Genomic DNA, 11570 nt, shown 5'->3' with positions numbered 1-11570 from the left:
GACCCCAGGTGCAGGCTGTGTAAAGATGCCCCAGAGACAATCCAGCACATAACAGCAGGGTGCAAGATGCTAGCAGGCAAGGCATACATGGAACGCCATAACCAAGTGGCCGGCATAGTGTACAGGAACATCTGTGCCGAGTATAACCTAGAAGTCCCGAGGTCAAAATGGGAGATGCCCCCAAGGGTGGTGGAGAATGACCGAGCTAAGATCCTGTGGGACTTCCAGATACAGACGGACAAAATGGTGGTGGCTAACCAACCGGACATAGTGGTGGTAGACAAACAGAAGAAGACGGCCGTAGTGATCGATGTAGCGGTTCCGAATGACAGCAATATCAGGAAGAAGGAACACGAGAAGCTGGAGAAATACCAAGGGCTCAGAGAAGAGCTCGAGAGGATGTGGAGGGTGAAGGTAACGGTGGTCCCCGTGGTAATCGGAGCACTAGGTGCGGTGACTCCCAAGCTAGGCGAGTGGCTCCAGCAGATCCCGGGAATAACATCGGAGATCTCTGTCCAGAAGAGCGCAGTCCTGGGAACAGCTAAGATACTGCGCAGGACCCTCAAGCTCCCAGGCCTCTGGTAGAGGACCCGAGCTTGAAGGATAAACCGCCCGCAGGGGCGTGCTGGGTGTTTTTTTTATATATATTAAATTCCCCTCTCACCCCTGTGGACAGTCTATTCTTCAAACTCAGAGCTTGAGGGTCCTGTGCAGTACCTTTGGTGTTCCTAGGAATGTGCTTTTCTGGACAGAGACCTCAACACCTGACACCGACCTTGTTAATCCAGACGATGTCTGAGTTGGTATGCCTTCAGTTATTCATCTCTCACTCATATCCAAGGTAACCTGGGTTATCATGGGGTGTTTAGTGGAGGGACCCTTACTCAGTACATACAGTCTGGATGGCAATTGAACTGACCGGGTTTGACATCAAGTGTACATCTTTGAGTTTCCTTTTTTGAGACACACACATATATGTGTGCAACCTCACCGCTTGATGCTAATATATACTACACACAGGTTCTTATAATTTTATTAGAATAAACTCGTCTCATTCACAAAAACTGAATTAAACATCAAATTTCAGTTCATCACAAACATGTAACGTATTTACATGCAAAAAATTTGTGAATTCACAGACGAATGAAGCATTTATCAGACAAAGGAACAATCATAAGCAGCACCTCATTATCGCAATATATTTGGGCATGAGTGTTCAGGGTTTTCATTCAATTTAAATAGACAACTCTTTAATAACTCATAATTCATTAAATCAAAACGGATAAAAAATGAGACCAATCCTCGAAATCATGTCTCCAACTTGATATAACGTAGTCACAATCAGACAAGATTGGTTTATGACAGTTTGTACTGTTGTCAGTCACATAAGATGTATGTAATGAACATACAGGAAATATAAAACAAATTTAAAAACATAAACCTTCAAAAATGTCATTGTATAGTGAGCCTTTCTGATTTTGTACTAATAGTAGCGTCTTCCATCATCGTGTGTGTAGTGCGGGTTGCTGTGGCCTTGGTTCTGAGTATACGGGTTGATCCTGGGCTGATTCTCGGCATACGGGTTGTTCTGAGGTCGAGTCTGACCGTATGGGCGTATGTCCTCTGGTTCATCATATAACCGCTACAGAGAAAAAAAAGAATGAGAGTAAATTTAACAGCAAACACTAAAAAATCCAAAAATCTGATGAACGTATCTCTTCTTTATACACACAGAGGAATATTCTGAGCCACTGTTCATATGTCCAAAGTTTTGTCGGCCATTGTTTGGTTTCATCTCCAGGTTGGTCCTGTTGTCCATGCTGTTGGTGGTGGTGGCAGCTCGTGGGAACACAGGCACCCCACCATTCTGAAAACCTGAATGGCCATTGGCTGACCTGTTAAATGAGACTCCCTGGCTGTGGCCAAACTTGTTGCTAGCCATCGGTTGTGAGGCAGAACTCAGGTTAGTGTAGGGTTTTTCCATTTCTGCACTTTTGCTCTTCTTGGAGGTTTTGTTTGATTTTCTGAAATCACAGCAGGAAAAAAATATTGTAATTCACTATTGAGTCTGTCAGACATGAACAAATTCTCTTGATTTTAAATGCATTTGCATCTACAATAAAGCCTAAATCAAAGTGAGAAAAACACTTTCTCACATTTATGGGGGCAAATGAATTGCTAAGAAACTTACTGGGTAGCTACTACTGGTAGAAGGATGAGGGCTATGAGCAGCAGTCCTCCAAGCACAGAGCCCACGATTACCAGAATGAGCTGCCAGTCTAATAAAACACAATGAAGAGGACATCAAGGCAGGTTATTTAAAAACTTTTATTAAATTTTCCAGCTTTTGAATAACCTTTCTATCTATTGTATCACATGTTGTCATTAATCTTGTGAGGTTTTTCTTTAAATAATTGTCATTAAGTAAGCATGTTTCTGCTTTCACTTTTAAAAACATGCAGTATACTCACTTTCTGAGCAGTTAAAACCAGAATAACCAAATGAGCATCTGGAAGACAAGAAGAAGGTTGATTCTAGGATTTCTTTTAACGCAAGCTTTATAACAATAGAAGACATACAGGAGGGGAAGGAGTACTTACTTCACACACTCATTATCCTTAAATTTTTCCCCAAGGGGACAAGCTGTAAAAAGAAAAATTGAAACACTTTGTCGTTTGCTTACATAAGACACACACAGACACACACACCACTTACTTTGCTCAGGTAATCATCTTACCAATGCACATTCTAGTACTGTAGTCTGTTTTCTTGTAGCCTTCTTTACAGGTACAGCTGAAAGTTCCATCGCTTGATGTGCAATTTGTATTTTTTTCATCACAGGGAGTGTTATCACACAGGTTCTTAGCTTTAAATGAAGGAGAGAAAAAAGCCTCAGTACTCAAAGACATGTTTCATAACATGTACAACAGTGAAATAAATGAATCACTAATAATCCATGCAATAAACCCTTGAATGAAATTAACAGCATGACTTCAGTTTAGAAATATTATCATCAGAACATCATAACTCACTGAATTATAAATGCAAAGATTAGAATATATGTAATGGCAACAGCTGTCCTGATTGTGACATCCATTATATTGTTATTACAGCTAAATCATCTTTGACAGATGGGTGAAAGAGTTTCATTTAAGATTCTGAAACACATCTTGTCAATTGTATTCTTTTTGAAAATAAATCTATATCTACAGTGAGTCTTGTTCTAGAAATATATCGATAAAAAACACAACACACTAGAATACATGTAATAAACTTACTCTCAAAGGTCTTCCCAATCACGGTACACTTCACGTCCGGACACTCTTTTAGTGTTTCCTCAACTTCAGCTACTTTGATATTAGAACTGGCTTTGAAGGTGATGTCTACTAATGCATCGACCTTCAAAGCCGTATTCCTTGACCTAGAAGTGGTTCTTGGCCTGTAAAGGAAAAATCACATTTAGTGATAATTGCATCCTGTATTTACTCAGGATAATAACATAGTGTTCTGTGATGTAAAATAGGCTGAAAAATGGTACGGTAAAAGTTGTTGTCAGTCTGAGACTTACAGGAGTTTCAGCACTATAGATCCAGAGTAACCATCCTTCCCATTATAAACGTTATCAAGCTGTGTTTTCAAAGGAAAATATGTTTTGGTCAAGATGAGTAAGATATAATTGTTTGCAATTTTAGCTTAAATTTATCTTGTAATGTCAAGTGCAATTTCAAAAAAAATGTCTATAAAGATACATTTATTGATAGAGAGTACTACATGATTACTTACCTCAGCAATAATTATATCTGCAGTTTCTTTAAATTCCTTTGATGTGTGGTTTCTCATTTTGTCATTAAAATCTTTATTTAGTTGAAGTTTTCCAGGGAAAACTTTGGCTGAAATCAAGAAAATAACATTATATGTTACTATATAATCTTCATTATGTCACTGTCACATAAACTTAAAACTTCATAGCGGCACACAAACAAATACTTACAACGTTCACAACTCTTTGAAACATTGTTGTAGAAATCACCAGCCAGGCACAAGCATACATATGTGTCGTTATAACGGACCTCACAGGTGCTTCCAGTGCCACAGGGATTTGAATTGCAGGGATCTTTAAAGTGAGAAACAAAACAAGTGCGTGCACACACACACAATTTGAAACACTATATAAGCAGTATAACCTGTGAACATTTGGATCCAGAGCAATCGAATTACCTTTAAATTGAGTAGTTGGTGTTGCAGTAGTTGAATCGCCTGTTGTTGCAGTAGTTGAAATGTCTGTTGCTGCAGTAGTTGAAACGTCTGTTGTTGCAGTAGTTGAATCGCCTGTTGTTGCAGTAGTTGAATCGCCTGTTGTTGCAGTAGTTGAATCGCCTGTTACTGCAGTAGTTGAAACGTCTGTTGTTGCAATAGTTGAAACGTCTGTTGCTGCAGTAGTTGAATCGCCTGTTGCTGCAGTAGTTGAAACGTCTGTTGTTGCAGTAGTTGAATCGCCTGTTGTTGCAGTAGTTGAATCGCCTGTTGCTGCAGTAGTTGAAACGTCTGTTGTTGCAGTAGTTGAAACGTCTGTTGTTGCAGTAGTTGAATCGCCTGTTGTTGCAGTAGTTGAATCGCCTGTTGTTGCAGTAGTTGAAACGTCTGTTGAAACGCCTGTTGCTAAGAGGTGTGTTTAAATGCAGTAGTTAGTACATGATAACCTTTGTTCATAACTTTTGAAATTTTATACCCAGGAAGCAAGCCAGAAAAAAATCAATCAAAGTTATTAAAGCAGGATCATACAGTATATGAGCAGGCATGAAACGCAGGAGAAAAAGGAGAAGTAGTTTGTGGGGGTGTCAGTGTCAAACTCACTGAAAATGTTCTTTTCTGATAAAAATGCCATTTCACATTTATATGGATAATACATAAATAACTCTAACTAAAACATGAAGCTATATTAATTATTTACTGATTTTATTTTTAATTAGGAAACACAGAGTTAAATTGGATTATTTCTCAGTCTCAGTAAGAGAGCACCAGCAGTGACACAGACTCTGCATGGAGAACATAAAGTTCACTCAACCATCATTTAGGTTTCAGACATGTAAAGCATTAAACAGTTTGCAGGATCTGAAGTGAACAAAGAGACTTCCTTTATTGTTCCATGCCAAAAGGATGTGGTACAACAACAGGGTCATAAAATAATAAAATGAAATATTGTGGGACTGTTGACACAGACACACTGGTCAAATTTACTTATGTATGTGCTAAACCAGCCCAGATACACAATGGCTGCAAAAGAAAGCTGTTCGAGTTACACAATTATTACAAACATATGAGTGTATAGAATTTGTATAGAAGCAAAACAAAAGGGGAAAAGAACTAGTAACTGTTAATCATGAAAATAATATTCTCATATTCAAGCTAATTTGAGATATTTTGATTAGAGAACATTAATCCAGGCAGTCTTACGCCATGGGTATCTCTCAATTTCGCTGTTACAGCCGTAATCTTGGATCAGGAATGACTGCAAATTCTTAAAAAAAAAAAATCTATTCATCTACTATTTATATAAAGCCTATTAGGCCCCACCTGTGTACATAACAGTTTAGACTCAATTAAAATGAAAACCTAATGAAATTAAAAAACAACAATATTAAAATGAATATTTCACCTCTTAAGTTTATCTGATGTTTTCATTTGTTAATATGTGCTCTACCGTGTTACTCTATCATCATCATCATCATCACTATTAAACTGAAAAAAAAAGAGGATTTTAAAGTTGATCCAATAAAATCAGGCTACTTACTGAAAATGGCTACAACAAGCCAAAGGACAAACAGGAGGATGAATTTTTGAGCCATTGGAAAAATTAAAAACATCTTTACCACAGGAAAAAAAAGTCAATGAAGGTTAGAAGTGGCCACATCTGTAGTTCTCTAAATCTTTGGGTTTAAAACTGATAATACTCCTCCACTGGCGGTTTTAATGAGTAGCCACTCCTCATTTAGGCAGTGTGCTAAGTGCAGGTCACGCCCAGGCCAGGAAGCCCACTTTTCAAGCCTTTCGTCCACCTATCAATTTTCCATGACTTTTTTTGCCAGCTTGGTTATCTAGTGGATATTTTAAAGGCCAGTCCAGAACAGCGTGGTGCTGATTACAAACATACAATTCACACGCTATTACTTTACCATATGAGCTCTATGAAGTGCAGAGAAAAAGGATTATGTTAGGTTGTGCAAAAACAACATTAAAATTACTGTGAACCATCAGGATCGATTGGGAGTTAAAACCAAACAAAGTGAAGAAGAGAAACAAGACTTTCATGAAAAGTGGCCCCAAACCTTTTATTTTCTATGGTTATGCCTAATTTACATCATATATCAAAACTAATCCCATAAACAGTGAAGATAAATCACTTTTATGGTTAAATCAGGTGCTATAATAGTATAACAGATTTTAAAAATTCAAATAGATTTTTTTGCTTGTACTTATAATTGTGGTGACCATTTTCCACTGTTGAAATTTAATCCTAACATATGAAACTATGGAAGCCATTTCCAACATTGACATAAATAAATTTCCAGGTAGAGCTTAGTCAAAATGTTACATTTTTGAGATTGTGACCCAAAATATTGACCTATGAATGCCAAGAGAGTGCAGAGAGAAATGTTCTTCTTGGTCTTCAGGTTCAAGTTTTCTTTTTTTTTTTTTTTATTTATTTATTTTTTTTAGTTGTGAGCCTAGCAAAATAAAACATGTGTGGTTGTTTTTACTACTGAAAAAAGAAAGAACATTTCCTGGCAGAGCTAAATTATAGCTTTGAGTTACTATTTCAAACTTTTGACTTCTGGATGGCATATTATTGGATCATCAAAAACAATATTAAAATTACCCTTTGCTCTTCCTCATTGCTTGTTAGTTAAAACCAAACAAAGTGAAGCAGAGAAAGAAGACTTCCTGGTAAAAGTTGACCCAATATTCTTATATTTTTGTAGAAAATTTAGAGATAGATTTGATAGTTATTTTTAAACTAAGGGCTATATAACTAAAGATTATGGTTCATCACACTTATAAGGTGTCCTGGAAACTAGACGGGTCGTAAAACAGTGGCGAGAAGGCTAAAGTGACCTTTGATTTCTAGATGTCATATGATGTGAGATAACAGTCGGTGTAAATTACTAAACAACTAAAATTATACAAGACTGAAAGACTTGAAAAGACTTGAACAGAAGATTCTAAAGTTTTAAAGTTTAATGAGAGCTATCATCGCAGCACCACCCATGAAATTACATTATTGCCAAGTTAACCTTGAACACATTTGAATTGTTATAGTTTTACACAACATCACTGTCACCATGGTCACCAATGCAAAACAAAAAAAAATAGTTTTAACCAAAATTCATACTAATAATAAGAATAAGAATAATAAGAATTATTAGAATAGAATAGAATAGAATTCAACTTTATTGTCATTGCACATGCACAGGTACAGGGCAACGAAATGCAGTTTGCATCCATCCAGAAGTGCTTTAGTGATATAGATATATTACAATATATATTAGCAATAATATAGATATGTGAGTATATTACAGAAATGGGTCTATTATGGTATGTTATAATGTACACGGTATGAAGTATGTTGTGAATATTCTATAACTATAAGTATGTACAGGCTGTAGTGAGTACAAGCTATGTACAGGATATGAACAGGATATAAATATGAAAAACTATACAGAATATGAAATAAATAACTTTACAGAATCTGGGATATACAGCTATACAGAAATGGGAACTATGCAAGTTGTAAACAGTTGTAGGATTAAAGATTATCGAATGTACAGAATGATTATTTACACAGAGCTATACAGTAGTGCAGTTAAGATAAGTGAGGGTGTAGATAGTTTCTACAGAGGCTATATAAAGTGCTAGTGGTTGTGAGTGGTGGTTCAGTCCATGTTATTATTGTGTTTGAGGGTACAGTTGTCCATTGTGGGTGTGTGTATGTTCAGTCCATGAGTTTAACGTGGGTCAGATGTCAGGAGGCAGAGTTCAGGAGTCTGACAGCTGTGGGGAAGAAGCTGTTCTGGTACCTGGTGGTCTTAGTCCGGAGGCTCCTGTGGCGCCTCCCAGAGGGCAGGAGGGTGAAGAGTCCATGTGATGGGTGACTGGGGTCTTTGATGATTTTCCCAGCCCTTTTCAGACACCGCTTCCTGTAGATGTCTTTTATGGCAGGAAGTGGTGCTCCGGCGATGCGCTGGGCAGTTTTCACGACCCTCTGCAACGCCTTCCGGTCCGAGGCAGAGCAGTTCCCGTACCAGACTGTTATACAGTTGGTCAGGATGCTCTCGATGGTGCAGCGATAGAAGTTCACCAGGATGTCTGAGGACAGGTGGTTCTTCCTCAGAGTCCTCAAGAAGAAGAGGCGCTGGTGAGCCTTCTTGACCAGCTTGGAGCAGTTGGTCGTCCAGGTGAGATCCTCGGAGATGTGGACTCCCAGGAACTTGAAGCTGCTCACACGCTCCACAGCCGTCCCCTTAATGTGGATGGGTGGATGTGGGTCAGCATTCCTCCTGTAGTCCACGATGAGCTCCTTGGTCTTCTCGGTGTTAAGCAGCAGGTTGTTTCTGTCGCACCACTCAGCCAGACGATCCACCTCCTCCCTGTAGGCGGCCTCATCGTTGTCACTGATGAGGCCAATCACCGTGGTGTCATCTGCAAACTTAATGATGGTGTTGGAACCATCAGCAGGTCTGCAGTCGTGGGTGAAGAGGGAGTAGAGGAAAGGGCTCATCACACAGCCTTGTGGTACACCGGTGTTCATTGTGATGGTAGATGAGCAGCGGTTATCCAGCCGGACATGTTGGGGGCGGTTGGTCAGGAAGTCCAGTAACCATTTGCAGATGAGGGAACTGATACCCAGGTCTGTCAGTTTCCTGATGAGTTGTGAGGGGTGGATTGTATTGAATGCTGAACTGAAGTCTATAAACAGCATTCTGGCGTAGGTGTTGTTGTTGTCCAGGTGTGAGAGGACAGAGTGCATTGCGATGGAGACTGCATCCTCTGTGCTCCTGTTCCGGCGGTATGTGAATTGGTGGGGGTCCAGGGTGGGGGGGAGACAGGATTTGAAGTGTGCTAGGACCAGTCGCTCTAAGCACTTAGTGATGATGGGGGTGAGTGCTACTGGGCGGTAATCATTGAGGCAAGATGGGTTGGAGTTTTTGGGTATCGGGACGATGGAGGTGGATTTGAAGCAGGCCGGTACCACAGCGTGGGCCAAGGACAGATTGAATATGTCTGTGAGCACTCCTGCAAGCTCCCCAGAACACGCTCTGAGAACATGCCCGGGGATGCCATCAGGGCCTGCAGCCTTGTGGACATTGATCCTGCTCAGCACCGCTCCTACATCGGTGGGGGAGAGAGTCATAGGTTGGTGGTCTGGCGTCATGTCTGCTTTGGTTGTGGTTGTGGGGTTCCCTCGCTCAAAACGAGCATAAAAGTTCTTGAGCTCGTTGAGGAAGGAGACATCAGAGGATGCGGGGGAGGGTTTGGTGGTCCTGTAGTCTGTTATTATTGTTATTATTATTATAGTAGCATATCAAACAACTTATCATTTTTTAACTGAATTACAAGTGCTAAACAGGGGAGCATCTAGAGACATTTTCTTAGGGTGGCATGGAAATCACACGGGGTGGTAAAATCAAAGCCATTTCTTTACAACTATACAGGTGTTACTTTCTGTAATGTGAACTATATGTGGTTAAAATACATCAAATGCAGCAAGTATACACACGTTTCATATTAACATCCTCTTGAACTTTCTTTTTGGCTCTGGCCCAAATAAAACATTTTAGTTACATTAAAAAAAAGGTGATCTTTATTTTGAAGTACTCTATAGCCTATATAATAAATAAATATGTAGCCCAAGTATAAAATCCAGAAAACTGCACAACATGAGGTGGTCAGTTAGATATACAATTGTTACATTCATAAATTTAAGCAAAATGTCAGAAAACTGCACTGTTGGTTGCTACTGACAAAACTTCGATGCCACCCAATGCAATCACAGTAGATCCGCCCCTGGTCCAGAAAAAATATGAACTGACACTGAAAGTGTTTCCTTATCACAAAGGTGGGTCAAGGGGCTGGGGGTGGACACTTTAACACCCAGTGCATTATTAAACAATAAAGTACTGTTTTCCCATAGTGACTGGTACTTCGGTGTTAAGAAATGAGATTTGCTATGACAAAAAAAAATCTATAAAGCAAAAATGACTTTGTCTTATTGCCAATATAAAATTATAACAAGTCAGGTTAGAGTAGGGATGTCAAACTCATTTTTATGTCGTGGGCCACATGCAGTTTTTGTTAATTCAAACAAAATGTTTTTTCTTCTTTTTTTACTGGGAACACATTGTGGACAACACACTTCCCACACACACACAGAAATGTCTATAGTATATATTAGTGAAAAAGCAGGAAACTTTTTCTGTCATTTACCTCTTATTCTATCAATTATTCTGTTCTATCAACTACATAAGTGTAATATGAACTGCCCTGGGTAAATGGTAAATGGCCTGTATTTGTATAGCGCTTTACTTAGTCCCTAATTATCCCAAGGCACTTTACACTACATTCAGTCATTCACACACACAGCCACACACTGGTGATGGCCAGTTACATTGTAGCCACAGCTGCCCTGGGGTGCAGTGACAGAGGTGAGGCTGCCAATACTGGTGCCACCGGGCCCTCTGACCACCACCAGTAGGCAACAGGTGAAGTGTCTTTGCCCAAGGACACAACGACCGAGACTTTCCGAGCCAGGGCTCGAACTGGCAACCTTCCGATTACAAGACGAACTGCCACGAGCCATGAGGTCTTTCTCAGTAGGATAAGCTATTCAATTCAATCTTTATTGGCAGACTACATGTCCATAAAAACAAGACAAGAAACACACACACACAACTCCCCCCCCCCACACACACACAACACAAGGTATACCATTAAATATATATATGTATATAAATAAGTATATAAAGCATTTGTAAAAATATAAAACCATAATATACATAAAACACAATTACTTAAAATAAATCAATAAATACACAAACACTTTAACCAGTGCTTTCTGAGACTGGATGAGTAACGGGAACCACTCACTGTCGGATCTGTAAGTGCTAAAATTATACTGTTACTCGAACCATCCAGTCGTTCTCTAAAACTGAACATTAACTTTCTTAAAAGTGCTTTAAAAGTCCAGACACCCACAGCTACAAACATCTGACTGGCACTACCACTTCTAGGTATCCTGCAAAGGATTCTCCTATTAAAATATATTTTTAAGATTCCAAAATTCACACGGTCCTTCATGTTTTTCGAAGCTGTCTTTTTGGCTGGATTGGAGTTTTTACCACTTTATTATTGCAAACCATGCCAACCCCAAAATCGAAGTCTACACAGACATTCAAGCAGACTTTCTGCCTTTATTTAGATAAATACATCAATTTTGTACAAGACTGATATATGCAAGCCATTATATATATGTGTGTGTGTATATATCCTACATCCTAGGAGAGCGTGATCATGGA

The 11570-nt window shown here is 39.2% G+C and overlaps 1 protein-coding gene across 1 annotated transcript; it reads right to left on the bottom strand.

Moving 5' to 3' along the window:
* Window positions 1-1017: 1017 nt before the first annotated feature.
* On the bottom strand, window positions 1018-5459 carry LOC113018355 (uncharacterized). The gene is made up of 11 exons (XM_080305741.1): window positions 5455-5459; window positions 4244-4659; window positions 3992-4114; window positions 3784-3890; window positions 3569-3627; window positions 3279-3439; window positions 2746-2866; window positions 2472-2599; window positions 2192-2279; window positions 1733-2024; window positions 1018-1642 (listed from the first exon to the last, which is right to left on the bottom strand). The coding sequence occupies exons 1-11, from the start codon at window positions 5457-5459 to the stop codon at window positions 1484-1486; spliced, it is 1659 nt and encodes a 552-aa protein (XP_080161867.1). The 3' UTR covers window positions 1018-1483.
* Window positions 5460-11570: the final 6111 nt, after the last annotated feature.

The sequence above is a fragment of the Astatotilapia calliptera genome, chromosome 8 (genome assembly GCF_964374335.1).
Source record: "Astatotilapia calliptera chromosome 8, fAstCal68.1, whole genome shotgun sequence".
Taxonomy (NCBI): domain Eukaryota; kingdom Metazoa; phylum Chordata; class Actinopteri; order Cichliformes; family Cichlidae; genus Astatotilapia; species Astatotilapia calliptera.
Note: the sequence above shows the minus strand (reverse complement) of the source record. Positions and strands in the feature narration are given on the sequence as shown.

Coding starts and splice junctions, on each gene's coding strand:
- LOC113018355 (XM_080305741.1), bottom strand. Junction 3,628..3,783: donor CAGATATAATTATTGCTGAG/GTAAGTAATCAT, acceptor TTGAAAACACAG/CTTGATAACGTTTATAATGG. Junction 2,280..2,471: donor TGGTTTTAACTGCTCAGAAA/GTGAGTATACTG, acceptor GTGTTTTATTAG/ACTGGCAGCTCATTCTGGTA.